Source organism: Manihot esculenta, chromosome 5, assembly GCF_001659605.2.
Source record: "Manihot esculenta cultivar AM560-2 chromosome 5, M.esculenta_v8, whole genome shotgun sequence".
NCBI classification, from domain to species: domain Eukaryota; kingdom Viridiplantae; phylum Streptophyta; class Magnoliopsida; order Malpighiales; family Euphorbiaceae; genus Manihot; species Manihot esculenta.
In genome coordinates, this window is record NC_035165.2 from 26098605 (window position 1) to 26118643 (window position 20039).

At 35.9% G+C, this 20039-nt stretch overlaps 2 protein-coding genes across 2 annotated transcripts; both read left to right on the forward strand.

Moving 5' to 3' along the window:
* Window positions 1-926: 926 nt before the first annotated feature.
* On the forward strand, window positions 927-13708 carry LOC110615513 (lysine-specific histone demethylase 1 homolog 3). The gene is made up of 8 exons (XM_021757392.2): window positions 927-3255; window positions 4739-4880; window positions 7447-9765; window positions 9896-9989; window positions 10862-11343; window positions 11738-12454; window positions 12601-12675; window positions 12923-13708. The coding sequence occupies exons 1-8, from the start codon at window positions 1160-1162 to the stop codon at window positions 12989-12991; spliced, it is 5994 nt and encodes a 1997-aa protein (XP_021613084.1). The 5' UTR covers window positions 927-1159; the 3' UTR covers window positions 12992-13708.
* A 3289-nt stretch (window positions 13709-16997) lies between these two features.
* LOC110616224 (V-type proton ATPase subunit c2) lies at window positions 16998-19346 on the forward strand. Its single transcript, XM_021758572.2, has 3 exons — window positions 16998-17255; window positions 17395-17680; window positions 18912-19346. Exons 1-3 carry the CDS (start codon window positions 17177-17179, stop codon window positions 19042-19044), a joined length of 498 nt encoding a protein of 165 aa, XP_021614264.1. The 5' UTR covers window positions 16998-17176; the 3' UTR covers window positions 19045-19346.
* Window positions 19347-20039: the final 693 nt, after the last annotated feature.

Consider the following 20039-nt stretch of genomic DNA (forward strand, 5'->3'; position numbering starts at 1 on the left):
AAACTTATTCATATTATTTTAAGATTAACATCTGGACCTCACCAAATCAATTTCGGTCTAATTATTATATATTTTTTTCGTATCATACATTACAGTATAAATTTATTTAGCACCATTATTATAAATTTATATGAGAATAGTACTGTTAAATTTTAATATTTATATTGATATTTATAGTTACTATTATTATAGCAATATTTAGTTTATTAATTATGTACAAATTTTAATAAAATATTCGCTTTATTATTTAAGAATTATTAAATATAGTACCATATAATGTCAAGAAAGAAATTTATTCTATATTTCTTAAGAAAAAATGCAAGTACTAGGATCGATTTAAAAAAAAAAAAAATTTTCGATTGAGTTTCAAATTTTCATCATCAATGCAGCCAGAACCGAGTTGTAAATAGAAAGTAATTTAAAAAATTGATTTTATTACATTATTATTATTATTTTTAAAAATAATTATATATTTATTTATTTTTGAAAAAGAACAAGACCCAAGAGGTCCATTCCGTGTCCGTCCCAATTTCCTACAAATCTGGATTTCTTAATAAATTTTTTTTCCTTTAAAAAAAAAAAAATATTATATGGCGACACAATATATAGGCTTCGAGTCCGGAACTCTTGATTCCAGAAACAAGACGCTAACGTGCGCCTCTTACTCTCCATCGACAAATCCATTAACGCCACCCCGTTCATCCTTGTGCAGCTCCAGTGCCGAGGTCTGATTTCTATCCCTTCTCTATTGATCAAGGCCAGGGCTTGGTTGCTCTGCAACCTTGACTTTGTTTCTTTTAATTTGTTTTTCCCCCAATCAGCTTGTTTAAATTTGATTGCTAAGGCAGAGGATAGTCATTGCTGGTACTCGCATTAGAGCTTACTGATTGAGAGAGATTCTATTTCGATGCATTAGTGTTTTTCGCTTTCATTTGTTTTTTTTTTTGGATATTTGGGCGTGGATAGGTGCCGAGATGCTGCTTGTAGTAGCTACAATTGTGCTGGATATGGCTTTAAATTGTTGAAAGAGGAGGCATCATTCGAGAATGATGATAGAGAAATTCAAGGTGATGATTTGTCGAGTTCTAAGAATTCTCAGGGTAAGTTAGGGTTGCAAAAGGGTTTGTTTCAGGATTCCTTGAAACCTAGGGCTAAGAAAATGGAAGGGGAACAGAAGAACTATGGGGCTAAGGTCAGATCCAAGCCTATTGAGATTGGTCTTGATTCTGATGATGATGAGCCAATTAGGTCTCTATTCAAGTTGAAGAGACCTAGAAATCCTAAAAAGGTTAAGGTGGTTTTGGACAAGATTGAAGCCAGGGAAGAAAAGAAGGACAATGATTTTGGGGGCATGGATGACACACTAGCCAGTTTTAGGAAGAGGTTGAAGGGTCCTAAGAAAGATATTGGATCTGTTATTATAAGGCCGTTGGAGGATAAGGTGGATAATGGTTACAGTGAAGGCGGTGATGTACTGGACTTAGCTACAAAAAAAGTAGTAGTAGAAGGCAAACGCAAGGAAAAGGTTAAAAAAACAAATATTGGCTCTAAGAGAGAGACGAATAGGGGTGATGCGACAGTTTTTGATACTTTGAGATCTCAGGTAGAAGTTCTAAAGGAGGAAGATTCATTTCCTAGTGGGGGCTCAAGTGGTTCTTCGGATCAAGAGGAAGACTCATTATCGCATATTTTTCATAAGGCACAATCTGGTCCAATACGGAAGTCTCTTATAAATCCATTTTCAAAACAGAATAGTAGGGTTCATAATTTAGAGGATGGGTTGAGCCCTACCTCTGAATGTATTTCAGAGCTTTCCAAGTCCGTGATTGCATGTATACCCGGAACTGCTTCTGCCTCAAATGTAGTCTCAACAGATCTGAAAGCTGAAGATGGTTGTACTATAGTTAGTGGTTTGAGACCATCAGATTTTGTCTCTGAACACAGTAAGACAGTGAAACACCAAAGGTTAGATAATGGTTTTTCTCAATCTTATTTTATGGAAGGTAATTCTGGTGAAAATATGAAATCCAGTTGCCAAAGACATGCTAGATCAGTGGAATTTATTTCCTCACCTTCAGCATTTCATTGTAGTGGGATTCAAGATGAAAGGATTGTAGACCCTGGTGTCTCAAATGTTAAAGAAGAACCTGTGATGAATCCTTGTGCTCCAAATAGAGTTTGTGATGAAAATTGTTCCTTTTCTGGCCAAGTGGATAACTTGGATGATCAGTCTATGAAAAATGGTTTAAAGCTTTGTTCTATCAGAAAGGTAAACACTTTGATCCACGATGTCGCGAAAGTGCCTACTTCTGCGTCCGTGCAGTTTGAAGACATTGATGGGTTCAGCGAGCAAAAGTCCAACAAAGATTTAAGGGATGCATGGGACCATCAACACTATTCAAGGATGGGTGAAGCTGCTAAAACTGACACCACACTTGAGTTTGATCAATGCCCAGAAGCTTCCCTGCATGTTCAGTCCCACTTGGCTGACTCTACTTTTGCTTCACCAAAGATTGAAGAAACTTGTAGTGATTGTGATTTTCCAAATGATTATGGTGAGAAGTCATATATTGCTTCAGTTTCTCCCAAAAGGAAAACTGCTGCAACATCTGATGGCAAGTTACCTTTGAAAACTGCAACATCTGTTCAAGAAGATAAAGATGCATGTAGCTACCACATGAACCACCAAGGGAATTTAGAAACTTCTGTTCATCCAAACAAGTCCTCCATCTCCATTCAGAAGTGCAGCCCTGTTATGCATCAAAGTATACATTCAGAGGATGCAACAAAATTGAACTGTGTTCCAAGTCATGATTATCTTTCCATCAACGAGGAGACTCATGGAGCTTCTCCCCTGTCTATAACTCCAGAGGAAAATGAAAGTTACCCAGATGATGTAGTATCCATTCCTGACTCTGAAATCAAAGATGGGAAGTTATCATCTGTTCAGCGTGGTGCACGGAAGGCCAAAAAGCGTAGACATGGGGACATGGCTTATGAAGGGGATCCTGATTGGGAAATCTTGATAAATGATCAACGTTATCAGGAAAACAACCAGGTTATGGACACTGATAGGTGTTTTAGAATGAGAGAGAAATCTGATTCTTCTTCAATTAGTTTTACAGAGGCTGACAATGGTGGGGCAGCAGCAGTTTCAGTTGGATTGAAAGCTCATGCTGCTGGTCCAGTTGAGAAGATAAAATTTAAGGAGGTCTTAAAGCGCAAAGGTGGGCTTCAAGCATATTTAGAATGCAGGTTAGTCATTACTTAGGTTCTGATCTGTATATGTGTGCTCTATTATAATTTTTATTTTTATCTCTTTCTATATATTCCAGTTTTAGTACTTTCTTCATTATTTGTAGTTTGTCAGCTAGTTGATACATTGCATCTGTTTGTTGTGAATAAATTCAGTGATGTTATTCATTTTTCTTTGAATTTCTTCTTGCCTCATGTTTTTTCCTTGTGAAGTTTGTGCTTTAAATTTCAAGGCCTCTGTTTCCTGAATCCACTTAAATACCTCATTTCTTTTTCTTTTTCTTCTTCTTCTTCTCCTGAATGCTGTTGCCTGTTGGCAGAAAGTGGATTCTCTTATGGCAGCATATATGGATTGTGAACCAGCTTTTGGCATTTTCTTATTTCCAAGAAACAGAATGTATCCTAGCTTTGCATTTTGTAAAACAACCTAGCTGTTCTATTGCAGAAGGTAGTTAAAGACCTTGGAGAAGGACAAGAATAGAAATGGAGAGATAGACAGGAATAAAGAGCAGAAATGAGAGAAAAAGAAGAGTAGAAAAGAATCAAAAGATAGAAGATTCGTCAGTAGTCTTGATATATATTTTTTTTCATAGAGTAGTCTTGATATTGAATATTGATTACAAGTGATCAATAAAAGTTCAAGTAGCTGTATTTATAAAGCATTCAACTGATTTCAGTTGGCATATAACTATTCCCAACAATCTATCTGCTTCTCTAACACATTCTATAACTACTTCCAACATCCAAAACAAACTCCAGAGTCCAGACAGAAAAAACAGAAATATAACTCCCTCCTAACTCCCTCTAGACTCTTTACCCAGGCTTCTTTTTCTATACCTAGTCCGTTTGTATGTAACATGCTTCTATTTATAATATACAATAGGATGAAAAGAGTAGCATTGTCATTCTTTTCTAGTTCTATTTCCTATCTTATTTAGATTCTTCCTTTTCTGAAACTACAATTAGTGATTTCTATCTTATTATTTTGTATTGTTTCTGAGAATGTGCTGCTAAGATGGTTTTCAAGAGTGAGGCTTCTTCTTTTCTGTTGCTACTTCTATCGTCATCTTTAACGGCTGCCTAATAACTGATTATGGCTTGTCCAATTTATTCCATTTCCTAGATGTTCACCCACCTGTTTTAAATTATTAATGAAATTTATTTGGATTTTTCATTTTTCTGAAATTGGCCTTTGCAGTTATTTTTGTCCTCTCTAAAAACAAGCTTCCTTCTTGATTGGCAATTATACATATTTACCCTCATACAACAATATGCATCATTAATTTTTTTGGAATGTCCTTGCAAACTTGATTTTTAAATTTGAAGAAGGCTCGATGTCATGTGGTTAATTTTTAAATTTGAATAGGTTAGATGTCTTGGTTAGTGAATAGCCATATCTTGAGTTTGTTTTCTCTATTTTTTAGGGGTATATTTTAACTGGTTATTTCTGGCCAATGAAATTTATTTTATTGGTACAATGCAGGAACCATATCTTGGGTCTGTGGAGTAAAGATGTTACGCGTATTTTGCCTCTGGCTGATTGTGGTGTCACAGATACTCCTTCTGAGGAGGAATCTTCACGTGCTTCTCTAATTAGGGATGTCTATGCATTTCTCGATCAGAGTGTAAGTTTATTCACTATTTTCAGAATATTGCTTTTGCATGTTGTTTCCTTGTATTCATTGTTAGAAGTAGTCCTTAGGTGCAAGGTGCACAAGACTCCAACCTAACCCCTCATTCGGTGGTAACAGTACACCTCAAGTGCAAGGTGCACAAGGCTCCAGCCCTAACCCCTCTTTTGGTTGAAAGGCAGCAACTTTTAACAAGCACTTGCCTTTTGGGCCTAGGCGCACGCCTTTTTTTTCGGTTCTAGGCTCTAGAAAAAAGAATGTGCCTTCCTAGTTTTCACCTCATATGCTCATATAAGCAATTATTTTGGCAAACGACACCACTAGACTCAGGAATTTACCAATCTACTAGAATCTAATGTTAAGGAGATAGTATGCTTCAAGTGCAAGGCGACATAAAGCTCCAGCCCTAACCCCCCTTTTGGTGAAAGGCAGGGCTTATGTGCATATTTTGTTTTCAGGCACAAGGCTGTAGAAAACATGCTTTCTTAATTTTCACCATATATGCTCCTATAAGCACTTCAACAAAAGACACCAATAGACTCGGGAATTTGCCAATATGTCAGAATGTATTGTTAATATGCGAAGGAAGCTAGAATAGGTGGGTGGTGTGGAAGAGTTGCAGAATCTCATTGAACCACTGTGACTTAGATCACAGGCCACTCATATTCATAGTTTTTAAAGGCGCGCCTCAGGCTCAAGGCTCACTAGGCTCTAATCCGAACCCCTTTTGCGCCTAGGTTGGCGCATTGTTCTAGCCTCAAGGCTCTAGGAAGACATACCTTTATTTTCCACATGCAGCAAGTACTTCCACTGGGGGAAAACCCTCTACTCGAAATTTGTCAATTTACCAGGCTTCAGTATTAGCGGCTAACAAGTTTTTAGAATTAGTATAACTAGCTGTAACTAGTTGCTTTTAATCTCTCCTCATATGTTGTACTCAATATTCTTTTATTATTTTTATCTTAACTACTTTTGTGGCTCTAATATTTCAAGTTTATATGAAATTTTCCTTTTGAAATACTAAAATGCTGTGTGATGTGAGTAAATTGTTATGTATTAGTATGATATTTGCTTCGTTATTATTTCTTTTCCAAAAAGAGAGACTTTTTTTTCTAAAAAGAAACTAACATATTACTTGAAGGGATTTATTTCTTTATTGTATGTCCTATACGTCTGCACTCTACAAAAAAGAAATATGCATGTTATTTAAGTATTGTATTTCTCGATTATCTATTTATTAAATGTTATTTAGGTCTTTAAACCTCACCTCATTCAGGTGCATACCGGCACCTTGTGCCTAGTTCCTAGGACCCCTTTGCACCTTACGTCACCTTGAGCCCTTAATAACTATGCTTATATTCCCATTTCCTTTAACCCTTCTCCTTATACCTTGTTTTCAATCTTCTCTCCTTATCTCTCTCTCATCTTTTCTTCTTGTTGGGTTCTTTTTGTTTCTAGTTTATTTGAAATTGCCCTTTCTTAACACTGCTAACAAGGTTATGTGGGTCCTTCACTTTTAGTTTTTTTTTTTGAGATTGTATTTCATATATATTACTCCTATCCTACAAAAATAGGCATATAGTTATTATTTCATGGATTAAGGAAGTGTAGTTAATATAGTTAAATCAATAAATTTTTTATTGTATTTTTTAATTTACTCTCCATTCGTGTTGCTTTATTATTTTTGGAATTAATTAATTTTATTTTTTTAATACATATTAAATAGGGAAATATTAGGAAGTTTATAAATAAATTTTAAATCTCAGAAAGGAAAGTGACATATAATTCTGAAAAAGGAAAGTAAGCTTATCTTTGTGAGACTGCACACCCACACACATAAAGCCACTAACATGCTATTTAACCCCTCTATTTTTGAACTATTTTATCCTCTATTTCTAAAGAAAATCACTAATATGCTGTTTAGGTACTCAGTTTGAAGGTTATCTAAGATTGCGCTCTTTCCTTATGGGGCTCTTTTCTAACAAAACTGATACTGCTATTTGGGTTTGTTTGTGGATATCAAGAATCCTGGGTTTCTTTTTATATGTCCAAATTTGTTATTTTATTATTATTATTATTATTATTATTTTTTACTTTTCTAACAAGTTCTTATAGTGTGCTTGTAAATAGAAAAAAAGTGGTATTAATGGTGAAGTCTATAATAAGTTTGTATTCTTTTTATCTGTATTTTTATTCTTTTTAATGCTTTGTAAATTGGTAATAAGTTTGGCTATAGAGCTATATCTCTATTTTATTTAATATTATTTTGTTTGCATCTCACCTCATTCAAGCGTGTGCCTGTGCCTGTGCCTTGCACCTTGTACTTGGAGCTTGGGCCCCTGGAGGCCAGGATCCCTTGTGCGCCTTATGCCATTAATGGCAATGCTTGCATGGGAATTGGGGATCTCTTCCTCTCTCCTCTCTTGCCGGTTCTTTCTCTTTATCAGGTTTTCATTGATAGTATTGGTCGCTATTATGAAAGTGCCCTCAAAGTGTTGAAGCCTCTTTTGCATTCAGTTTGTTTAATGTTCAGAATTTTAATACTAATGAATCATGACAGGGTTATATAAATATTGGAATTGCTTCTAATAAGGAGAAAGCAGAACCTTGTGTGAGGCATAATTATAAACTTGTTGAAGAAAAAACCTTTGAGGTAAAGCCTGGGGCTTCAGTTGCTGACTTGGAAGATGGAGTCTCATACATCCTTGGTCAATTTAAAAGTTCTGAAACTCCATTGGAGGCAAATAATACAGCTACAGTTGATAATGAGAACCCAGCATCAAAAGCTACAAAAAGCTGGGAGCTTGTTACTCCAGTGAAAGTGGAAGTAACTAGTGTAACAGAACGCTGGGAATGCCCAGCTGATGATATTCAACAAGATGCCACTCTCAAAGCAAAATTACCCAATGGATTTGTCAATGTGGAAGATGCGAGTGATTATCCATTTTGTGCAACGCTGGATAGCAGGACAGGCGTCATTAGCCCGGATTTAAGGAATGATGTGCAGAGTGTTCAATCTTCCTCCGGCGATGATACTAGAGGAAGTCACAGTATTCAGTGTGATTCTGAATACAGAAAGAAAATCATTGTGGTAGGAGCTGGTCCTGCTGGCTTAACCGCCGCTCGCCACTTGGATCGTCAGGGTTTTTCTGTGACTCTGATTGAGGCTAGGAATAGGATAGGGGGCCGTGTATATACAGATCGCTCATCTCTTTCAGTTCCTGTTGATCTTGGGGCTAGCATTATTACTGGTGTTGAGGCTGATGTGGCAACTGAAAGAAGACCAGATCCTTCCTCTCTGATTTGTGCTCAGTTAGGCCTTGAGTTGACAGTTCTGAATAGTGACTGCCCACTTTATGATATCGTGACCAGAGAAAAAGTTCCTACAGATCTGGATGAAGAATTGGAAGCAGAGTACAACAGCCTTCTTGATGACATGGTATTACTTGTGGCACAGAAGGGGGAGCATGCAATGAAAATGTCTCTCGAGGATGGTTTAGAATATGCCCTCAAGAGTCGACGTATGGCACGACCAGGAACAGATATTGATGAAACTGAATTGCAAAATGCCATGGACAATTTTTCTGTTTCAAAAACTTGTAGTTCTGATGGTGGAGTTCCTGAAAAAAATTGTTCAAAAGAGGAAATTTTGAGTCCACTTGAGAGGAGGGTCATGAATTGGCATTTTGCCCATTTGGAGTATGGTTGTGCTGCTTTATTGAAGGAAGTATCTCTTCCCTACTGGAATCAAGATGATGTTTATGGAGGTTTTGGAGGAGCTCATTGTATGATTAAAGGGGGTTACAGTAATGTTGCAGAGTCTCTTTGTGAAGGTCTATGTATTCACTTGAATCATGTAGTCACGGATATTTCATACAACACCAAGGAAACTGGATTGAGTGAAAATAATCTGCATCACAAAGTTAAGGTTTCCACATCGAATGGTGGTGAATTTTTTGGAGATGCTGTTTTGATCACTGTGCCACTTGGGTGTTTGAAAGCAGAAACCATAAAATTTAACCCTCAATTGCCCCAATGGAAATATTCTTCTATTCAGCGACTTGGTTTTGGAGTTCTTAATAAAGTAGTGTTGGAATTCCCGGAGGTGTTTTGGGATGATTCTGTGGATTACTTTGGAGCTACTGCTGAGGAAACTGATCGGAGAGGCCATTGTTTTATGTTTTGGAATGTGAAGAAAACTGTTGGGGCTCCTGTTCTTATAGCATTAGTGGTTGGTAAAGCAGCTATAGATGGTCAAAGTATGAGCTCATCAGATCATGTGAGCCATGCATTAATGGTTCTTCGTAAGCTTTTTGGGGAGGCTGTAGTACCTGATCCAGTTGCATCAGTAGTGACTGATTGGGGTAGGGATCCATTCAGCTATGGTGCGTACTCCTATGTTGCCATTGGATCATCTGGGGAAGACTATGATATATTGGGCAGGCCTATTGAGAACTGTTTGTTTTTTGCTGGTGAAGCTACCTGCAAGGAGCATCCTGACACTGTTGGTGGTGCTATGATGAGTGGGCTCCGAGAGGCAGTCCGCATAATTGACATTCTAAATACTGGAAATGATTACACAGCAGAAGTGGAAGCAATGGAAGCTTTACAGAGACACTCAGAATGTGAAAGGGATGAAGTTAGGGACATAACGAAGAGACTTGAGGCGGTTGAGCTTTCCAATGTCCTCTACAGGAATTCTTTGGACGGAGCCCAAATTTTAACTAGGGAAGCATTACTACGAGATATGTTCTTCAGTGCAAAAACTACCGCAGGACGATTGCATCTGGCAAAGAAATTGTTGAATCTTCCTGTTGAGACCTTGAAGTCCTTTGCCGGGACCAGAAAAGGGCTTACCACGCTTAATTCATGGATTTTGGTATGTTCTTTACTGAATCAAACATATTAAGCTTTGCAAATTGTTTAATAATGCTCTGGTTGCTAATGCTTTCTGTTGTTAATCATACATGGGCTGGAAGTATCTGATCATTGTAAGTATTTTATGACAGGATTCAATGGGGAAGGATGGAACTCAACTTTTGCGTCACTGCGTTCGTCTTCTTGTACTTGTTTCAACTGATCTACTTGCAGTGCGTTTGTCAGGTATTTTTTGTAGTTCTCATTTTTTATTCTTATTAGTGTATATACACATGCATGCATGTGAGCATAAAGAATATTTTTTTAAGCTTTAAATTCTTATATCAACTTTCAAATACACATTACTCCAGTTCCTAGGAAGTGCAAAAAACTCTTTTGTTTGGTTCGCATTTTAAGTCAAATTCCTGGGAACTATTTCCCTTATACTCATGCAAGGGAACTCATGCTCATGTGAGGGAAGTAATTTAGCTAGGTGGACTAAACTTACTTAGGTGGAACTTGGTAAGTTGGACTTCCTTAGTTAACTTGCATTGAATTTATCAATTTATCTCTTAATTTATTATATTTAAAATTATATTACGGATATTATTGTCTTTTACCACTTAAAATAATTTTACTTCCTAAAAAGTTGATTTGTATACCAAATACAATTATATCATACTTTTCGTCAAGTAAATTCCTTGAAAGTGTACTTCCTAGGAAATATACATTCCAGGAAAATATACTTTCCAGAAAGTAGGGCATTTTGAACCAAACAAGGCCTTAGATTGTTGGCGAGTGCTGTGTCTAGAAGCTATATTTACTAGTATTTGTTGTTAGATTTAACCAAAACCAATAAATTTTCTATATCAGTTGAATTCCATTTAATATAAAACTATCATGGAAATACTGGATTAGGACTTGTTAATTTGTACTATATTTCCTCATTAAGGATTTAAAATGAGACTTTGATTATGCATCCTTTTTAGTGGAAAAAGCTTTATTTATTTGTTTATCATAGGGAGTGTGCTGGCCTTTTACCTAATTACATGCGTGTCTGGTTCTTTTCCTCCTATTATTGTAATGCTGTTTACTTATTGATATTTAATTTGTTGTAGGCATAGGGAAAACTGTGAAAGAAAAAGTTTGTGTGCATACTAGCCGTGATATACGTGCCATAGCAAGTCAGTTGGTTAGCGTATGGCTTGAAGTCTTCCGCAGAGAAAAAGCTTCAAATGGTGGGCTGAAGCCATTGAGGCAAGCAACTGCTTTGGATTCTTCAAAGAGAAAATCTGTTCACAATCCAGCCTCAGGGAAGCCACCGCTGCGCACTCATTCTGGTGGTGGTGGTTTGGAGACTAGGGCTTGCTTAGAAGTTCCTCAATCCAGTGGAAGCCATGTACATTCTAATGCAAATGTGAAGAAAGGGAATGGAAAGCTGGTCAAGGTGGAAACCTTAAAGGACTCAACATCCCATGCTTCCCTAGGCAGTCAGGATGCTGAGGTAGAGGAGGAAAGCACCTATGCAATGTCCGAAGAAGAATTGGCTGCCTTAGCTGCAGCCGAGGCGGCCCATGCTGCTGCTCGTGCAGCTGCTGAGGTTTGTTTATCTTTGTTCTATAATTACTGCAATGAGTGGTGGTTTAATTTTACTGCCATCTCTACAGTGCCATCTTTGGAATTCTGCAGTTTGTGATTATAAGCCAAAATTCAGGACAATCTTTTACTTCCATGATGTTGACTTACGAACCAAGCAGCGCTGGGTCATGCAATTTCTTAGATTTTTATGAAATTTCCTTCCCATTGTTTATTTCTCAAGTAAGACATTTTGTATTAAATTTGCTTTTGAAAATGGCATAAATGCCATGGTACTGTGTTTTCTGCAGCTTGATTGTCCACAAAGTACACTTGTTATCCCCTTTGTTGTGGTTGCATTTTTTCCCTCTTCTCCTGTTGTATTTATTAAGCGACTAAATAAAGGTTCTAAATTGCAGGCATATGCATCAGCAGAAGCCAAGAGCAACACAGCGTTGCAGCTTCCAAAGATACCTTCATTTCACAAATTTGCAAGACGGGAACAGTATGCACAAATGGAGGACTATGATATTAGAAAAAACTGGTCTGGTGGTATCCTGGGAAAACAAGATTGTGCATCAGAGATAGACTCAAGGAACTGTAGGGTCCGGGACTGGTCTGTTGATTTCTCTGCTACTTGTGTTAATCTTAATAGTTCAAGGATATCAGTGGATAACTTATCTCAGCAGAGCCATTCAAATGAGATTGCATGCCATATGAATTTCAGAGAACAGTCTGGAGAAACAGCAGCTGTGGACAGCAGTCTTTTTACTAGAGCATGGGTTGATACTGCCGGTAATGAGGGGATAAAGGACTATCATGCCATTGAGAGATGGCAATCTCAAGCAGCTGCTGCTGAATCAAATTTTTTCCACCCAGCTACGCATATAAAGGATGAAGAGGATTCAAACACATGTTCAAGACCACCAACCTGGAAGAATGATGGGCGATTGAATGAGAGCTCAATCTCACAGGTTCCATTAAACAAGGAACCACAAAAAAATCATCTCCGAGGTGCTGATCGTATTAAACAGGCTGTTGTGGATTTTGTTGCATCACTGTTGATGCCTGTTTATAAGGCACGAAAAATTGACAGAGAAGGATACAAATCAATAATGAAGAAAACTGCAACTAAGGTGTCATTGATTTCCCTGTCCTCCTTCCTTTGTGTTATTTCTGTTTTTAATTTGCATAATCTGCTACTAGAGTTTGGTCATCCAGGATGTTGAAATAGCTTTTCCCTCTGCTAACATTGTTTTACATCCATATTAATCATCATCAGGTCATGGAGCAGGCTACTGATACTGAAAAAACAATGGCTGTTTCTGAGTTTCTTGATTTCAAACGCAAGAACAAGGTATATGGTCCACTAATATAGCAGTATGTTGAGACGTTCTTATTAGATCCATTGCTTGCTCTGGTATTTCTGCTTGAGGGCAGTAGAGAACTCCTATGGTTTGTCGTTGGTTATCATTTTGTACGAGTTATATAATTAACTTATTTTCTCATCCAATTTGGATCAGTTGAAACTTCTTTTTTTCAATTTTTTATTAGCGTAATGCATATATCCCCTAATCAGATTCTTGTATGTTTTAAATGTGCAGATTCGTGCCTTTGTGGACAAATTGATTGAGAGGCACATGGCAATGAAGCCAGCTGTGAAACCTTCATAGTCCTCAAGATTGGCTATTTTGTGTTTTTGGGTGCACCTGGAAAATAATTACAGAAGTGTGTTATTTTGCTCGCGCAAAAACCCACAGCATAAGATGGTGGAGGCGTTCCTAGATTGTGTTCCTCCATGTAAATATTTAATTCAAACTGCCAATATGCTGTTAATGATCAAGAATGTGCCGAGGAAGGAAAAAAGATGATTTCTTTAGCCTGTTGGATTATGGAGGAGCTCTAGTGAAGTTCAATTGACGTTTGGCATACTGAAGCAAATATTTTGCGTCCTTGACAATATGATGGCCAAAGGAGAACCAATAAAAGTGTTGTAGCTCCACTTATCCATATCACAAGCACTATTGTGTTTTGAATCAGATTAGCAATCGGTTCATCATCCGATGGCATTGTACTTGGAAGGGTGGATAGTTAATACCATTTTTCTTTTCAGGAATCCCCATAGACATGACACTGATTGTTTCTGACCTTTTCTTGGGTTTTCTTTTTATGTGTACAGCCTAGGATTGTTTCTTGGTGACAAGATACAGACCATTTTTCTCTTCCCCTCAAAAGTACTAAATTTACTGTCATAATTTTTCAAGTGAACATCAATTACTGACCACCTTTTCTGTTCTTCAAAGTTCTTTCTGTTCTTCAAAGTTCAATACAAGGAACCTTTATGGTATTTATGGCAGCCTTTGTTAGGGCTGTGGTGTCCATTTGCTCTCTCTTTTCTCTCTGTGTTTGTGTGCAAATGCTTGCATGTCGTCTAAGATAGAGATTATCCTTCACTCTTTACATCCTTATTTGATAGACAGGTAATACAAGGCATCTATGTGATTGGATGTATAACAATTGGATTTACACGGTAAGGTCTAAAAAATATCGTGGAATTCAAGGAATTTAATTTTGTTTTAGTTTCTATGTATGAAGCACCGCCATAGACCTTGTAACATTTTACTTGATCAAAACCAGAAATATAGTTGTCTGCCTGTCGTCTGGTGGCCTTTATCTCTGTGCTTACCCACTTTCTGCTTGTGTCAGGTCAGGAATTATTATAGGTGACTTTTCAATGAGGTATGTCTGTTGCTAAAAGTTTTCCCTCTTCCACCAGTTGATTATGGTTTTGCAGATATTTCAATTATTTGATTCTATTGTACCCTTAACTAAATTCTGCGGAACATGGCTAGTTTGTTTATTGGATATCAGGGCATTTGGAGATGAGCTTAATCTTTATGGGTCACATCCTCCAAGTGAGTTCAGGTTACTTTTGTTTTACTCGGTAAGATGAAGGAAACCATGCTTCCTGGTTATTAACTGAAGGAACATGGTCTTCTTGTACCTTCCTATTAGGACAGTCAAACGAGTGTCGTGATTTCTGATTGTTGCATGGGAATCTTGCTTGCCTTTTATCCTCTAACCCCATGTTTTGAATTAAGAAATTTACAAGAATCCGATTTAATTGATGTACTTTTCGCCAATTTTCTTATTTGTAATGAAAGAATTCAATTTTTTTTAAAAATATTCCTATCTTAAAAGAAATTGGATTCATGCATTATTACATAAGAATTCATTTGAATTTTTTCTTGTAAATGATGTATTCCAAATGAAGCGTGAAAGTATGTGATGAAATCTGATGTGGATATGGAAAAATAGAACATTTCACTTGCATGATTTGATTAACTGATTATCAAGTGATAGCATGCCACCCCACGTAGAAAAGATCTTTGTGGGGAACTTCGCTATTGCATTCCATTCATTGCACTGAAAATTTTCATTCTATTCACTTCTATGGATGCTAAGTTGCTTCTCATATCATGGCAAACTTTACGACCATAACCGGTGATAATGGTGCGACAGCTAAACCAAAGGCACTGATATATTCCTTGAAGCAATAGAATAAGATTTATACAAACAATGCAACAAATTTGTTGAATTTTTCGTTGAATTTTTGAAAACTGATAAGTGGCATCATCTTAATCACATATGCTTTTGATGGGTGATTGGGAGTCGCTTTGGCGGTTGAGTCTAAATTAAAATTATTTAGTTTATATACAGTGGCATGTTGCTGTTTCGTTGCCGTTTCCATTTTTACTGCTGCATATTTATTGCCATTTCTTGGAATTGCAGGTTGCCACTCAAGTGGCTAGCGAGCTATTCATCGAGTTTTACACTACTGCCGGGTGTGTGTTTTATAAAATTAAACTTTTTATTATTTTTGTTAGATTTCTGTTAGCGAGTAATACTGATAGTTAAAATGTGGATAGTAAAATTGTGAGGACTAAATGGTACTATTCAGTTTGATTTTATAAAATATAATAAAATAAGATAAATACAGGAATTTAATTGATTTTATAAAATATAATAAAATAAGATAAATACTGGAATTTAATAGTAATTTAACTTTTCTAATTCGATGTCATCAAATTGTTAAAGTCACATCGAAACGAAGATAAAGAAGTGTTGAATTAATTAACTGTCCTTTCTAATTAATGTTTGTTGTGCCAACGGTTTCCTGGTTAAAAGTATCGCTTTTGATTCGAATGTCTTCCGTTTGAGTCTTCCCTAATTCTTTGCTTATTCTTTTTTTTTTTTTTTTAAATACTTTCTGAAAAAAATTATGTTCATTTTGGGAATTTTGATAATTACAGTAAATTTAAAGGAAGTGTAATTTCCATGGTTGCTTGTGACTGTTTATTTGTTATCTTGAATTTCAACATTGTAATAATCGCGGTTAATTTGGCAAAAATGTGTGCTTGAATTCTATATAAATCTCAATTAGAGAAAAAAGATCTTTTTAATAATTGCTTTGCAATATCAATAGATTGTGTTTTGTTTTCACTCTCACTTGCTGTAATTAAAATATTAACTTGGAAAATTTAATAATCGATACTTTCAAGTACATTTATCCAGAAAAAGGACTCAAATATTTCCATAAAATATCAGGTTATTAAAATTAAAATAAAATCAGAATAAGTAGTTAGGAGTGATCGTTAGCAATAATTTTATCAAATACGTGACGTCCAGCTCGCAAGGGAGAATGAATTTCACATTGTGAAAATAAATTGGTACAAAATATATAATTGCTATCTTAAAATTAATAAATATTTAAAATAATTATTTTAAATTAAATAAAAAATTAAAAAATTATTTATACCATATTAAACCCAATTGCTATTATTATTATTATTATTACAATCGATTTGAGATAAATTACTAAATTAGCCGGCTAGAGATACTAATTAATAGAGTTTAAACAGTTATGGTGTTAAAAAAACAAGCTATTAAGTATTTTGTTAAGTTATCAATAGGGTGTAAATAAATTGAGTCCAATTAAATTTAAAAAATTTTATATTTGATTCGTTAAAATTTTTTTGAATTCGAATCAAATTCGAGTTTTACTCATTTTGAATTCGAATTAAGTATTAATACGTTCAAATTTGTTTCGTTTAGCAAATGAATTTAGACTTCATTAGACGAGTCAAACTTTTATCGAGTTTAATCTCGAATAATTTAAGAATAATTTTTAATTTAAAATTAATAATTTTAAAATTAAATAATTTTAATTAAATAAATATATATACAAATGAGCTTTTAGATTATAAACTCTTAAATCTTAAAAGTACAAATATATATGAGTTTTAATAGTATAATTAAATTATATAGAGTTGAAATTTAAAAATTTTAAATATAGTTCATGAAAGTATATGTAAAATTTAAATTTATTTCTCTTATGTTATTAATTTTGGTCTACTTAATGAAATTATTCGAGTTTGTCACAAACTTTCTCATAAATTTAGAAATGAGTTAAGTTTACGTGTCTTAACGAATAAAATATTATAAAATTTAAATTTATTTTATTTACTAAATAAATTTAAAAATTAAATTTGGATTTGACGTTTTTAAAAATTAAGTCGGATCAATCAAATTTTTATTAAGAGTTAATATTGAATTTTATTTTTCTTTAAAAGAAATTAGAAATAAAATTAAAAGAGATCTAAGCCCATGAATTAAGCAGGCAGGTGGCCGATTGTCAATCGACGATTCGTACATGAAAGCCAATCACTCTCTGAAAGCATTTATCAGACGCTAACTTCTGCGTGAATCACATTAGAGATAGCTAAAAGCATCAATTCCAGTTTTTTCTTTTTTTTTTCTCCCTTCAAAATCAGGAGGAAAGTGAAAATCAGCGAAAAATGGCATCGACGTTCAGCGGCGATGAGACTGCTCCTTTCTTTGGCTTCCTTGGCGCTGCTGCTGCACTTGTTTTCTCATGTAATCCATTCCAATCCCGACATAAATTTTTAGTTTGATCTCTGCTGCCCTTTTAATTGGCTTTTATGTGTTGATTGATGTGGATCTAGAATTCCCTAGGTTCTCATTGCTCATTTGATCTGGATCTGGTGTTCTGCAGGCATGGGAGCTGCGTATGGAACCGCGAAGAGCGGGGTTGGTGTGGCGTCTATGGGTGTGATGAGACCCGAGCTGGTTATGAAATCGATTGTGCCCGTGGTTATGGCTGGAGTTTTGGGTATATATGGTTTGATTATTGCTGTGATTATCAGTACCGGAATTAATCCCAAGGCCAAGTCGTATTATCTCTTCGATGGATACGCTCACCTCTCTTCTGGCCTCGCCTGTGGCCTCGCTGGTCTCTCTGCTGGTATGGCAATTGGCATCGTAGGGGATGCAGGTGTTAGGTAATCTCTGAAACCAACAGCCCCCCCTCCTTTTTTTTTTGAATGTTAATTTATGGTTATGGAAATTTGCTGATTCGCCTAGTTTGTAGATTGCCTATCGGTTTGCACGTTGTAAATTCTAAAGCTATTTGGTGTCGTTCCTTAGATTTTCAGTAGATTGAGGGCTTGATTTTTTCGGCTTGTTGCATGAAATGTTTTTATGGATTATCCCGGGAAATAGATGAATGAAGCCAACTTTGGTTAGAATTTTCTGTTAGTCATTTCAAATGGTAAATGTCCATCCTTGTTGAACACACTTTGATGTTCCTTCTGCCAAGTAATCGTCTGTGTAAACCAGTATTTATCAATCCATATACGCATATAGGCTAACTGATGTGCTGCTCTAAGCTCAAGCACATCTCATACAAATGGCCCGAGTCTAATTTTTTGCTTAATGTTGGTTCATTTGATCAATGTCCACAGTTGAATTGTGTAACTTGTACCACAGCTACTTGGGTTGATTTTGACCTCATTCATCAGCTCTCTCTGTACGTGGATCAGATTAGGAGTGTGAGAGTTTTGCTTATGCTTTTTGATGTTTGTGTTTTGATTGGCTACTTAGGATTCATAAGTCCCGTCATACACGATTTTGAGATATAGATCACTACTTGGAGTCGGACCAATTAAATTGGGGAAGTAATGAATATATAATCTCCTGCAATCTGTTGTTTCCTGAAATTTCAAAATGAGTTGAGTGCTTTCAAATTTATACAACACAACAAAAGGTGAAGTGGCATTGCGGGTCCGATGTTTTATTTTATTTTATGTTATTGTTTTTGGTGCTTGTTTCGTCTTTTATGGCCCTTTAAGACAATTGTCATGGGTAATTTTAGAGTGCCACTGTGATTCCATGTAAATACATGACATCAGATAACAAGCTAATTACATGTTGACACAAACAAATTCATTTTTTCTTTTTTTTTTTTTAAAAAAAACTGTCTGTCAGTTGTAATATTTATTTGAACCACAAATATTAACATATCTATTACTATTTATTTTATCCCATGTAGCCTATCCCACATGGAATGGCAGTGCTATTATGTAATTTGTCATTGGTATGATTAGCTTTACGTTGTTAACAGTTGATACATGCATAATGGATTGTTGTCTTGCTTTTTGATTTGTAGTAGGACTAGTTGGTTATTTTATTTTTTCCCCCCAAATAATATTAGTATTGCGTTTCATTTTGCAGAGCTAATGCGCAACAGCCGAAGCTTTTCGTTGGGATGATCCTCATTCTCATCTTTGCTGAAGCATTGGCCCTCTATGGTCTTATTGTTGGCATCATCCTCTCCTCCCGAGCAGGTCAATCAAGAGCTGAGTAGGAGAGTTTACTTTTTGAATCAGTTGAGTCATCCAAAAATATTCTGTATTGGTTAAAATGGGAAGTTTTTTACTGAAGAATTATTGTCTCCAATCTGCAGTGTGATTTTCTGCGAAATAGATTGGTTCAGTTCCATTGCTGTAGACGGTAGTGAAATACAGGGTTAGGTATTAGTTCTTCCCTTGAAGTTGTCATCGTTTCATTATTCACATTGTACTTTGTGAATTTATTTGATGTCCTTGTAGGGAGATTGCCCCTTTGTGCTTCTAGAAAAATAAAAATAAAAAGTAAAAGAATTATCAAGTAGTGGGTCTTTTCATAAATACTGATTAGTGGGTGGCTTATGCGTGTCCACTGTCTCCTATTTCTATTATTTTGGTGTTTCTTTGTGCTTTCTGTTTTGAAATTTTTCTTCAGGCGACTTCCTTTCCAGCACCGGCAGCTGATTGGAGGCGGCAGACTCTACCTTTGCAGTAACGAACTTGGGTTTGGGATATGGACTTGGACTGTATTCGGGCTTGGGTTGCGTCTAAACCTTTGTTTTAAACACTTTTTTTTTTTTCTCTTTTCTTAGACCATAAGCTTTGTTGCTGGACTTTTGTTTTTATCATGTAGTTGGACTTAGGCCTATTATCGATGCAGCTTCTCTCTCTCTTTCCTTTTTTTTTTTTGTAGGTGAATTCATTCAGAAGGTCAAATCTCAAAATTACAAACAGACCCAAATCTAAGCCAACTAGCTTAACTGAAAAAACAAATAAAAAAGTCCAAAGGCTAGCAAGCTCCGCCTGCACAATATAAAGAAACCTTCCAAAAAGCGCCACTCTAAACTAAGAACCCAATGCCTAGAAAACCCATCAAGAGCAAAACTTTTTTTGGGCCACTGAAGAAGCTTATCGCGACGAGGCAAACCTGACTTCTCACTCTCATCTCAACTGGTATGTCGATTTCCACTGTAGCAGAACCCACCCTTGGATGCTCTCGTCACACATGCAATAA

What these genes read in the sequence shown, in the direction of transcription:
- LOC110616224 (XM_021758572.2), top strand. Translation starts at nt 17,177, where the DNA reads ATGGCATCGACGTTCAGCGGCGATGAGACTGCTCCTTTCTTTGGCTTC. An exon ending in TGCTGCACTTGTTTTCTCAT is followed by an intron (nt 17,256 to 17,394) that starts GTAATCCATTCC and finishes GGTGTTCTGCAG; the next exon opens with GCATGGGAGCTGCGTATGGA. An exon ending in GTAGGGGATGCAGGTGTTAG is followed by an intron (nt 17,681 to 18,911) that starts GTAATCTCTGAA and finishes TTCATTTTGCAG; the next exon opens with AGCTAATGCGCAACAGCCGA.
- LOC110615513 (XM_021757392.2), top strand. Translation starts at nt 1,160, where the DNA reads ATGGAAGGGGAACAGAAGAACTATGGGGCTAAGGTCAGATCCAAGCCT. An exon ending in CTGCTCGTGCAGCTGCTGAG is followed by an intron (nt 11,344 to 11,737) that starts GTTTGTTTATCT and finishes TCTAAATTGCAG; the next exon opens with GCATATGCATCAGCAGAAGC. An exon ending in TGAAGAAAACTGCAACTAAG is followed by an intron (nt 12,455 to 12,600) that starts GTGTCATTGATT and finishes AATCATCATCAG; the next exon opens with GTCATGGAGCAGGCTACTGA.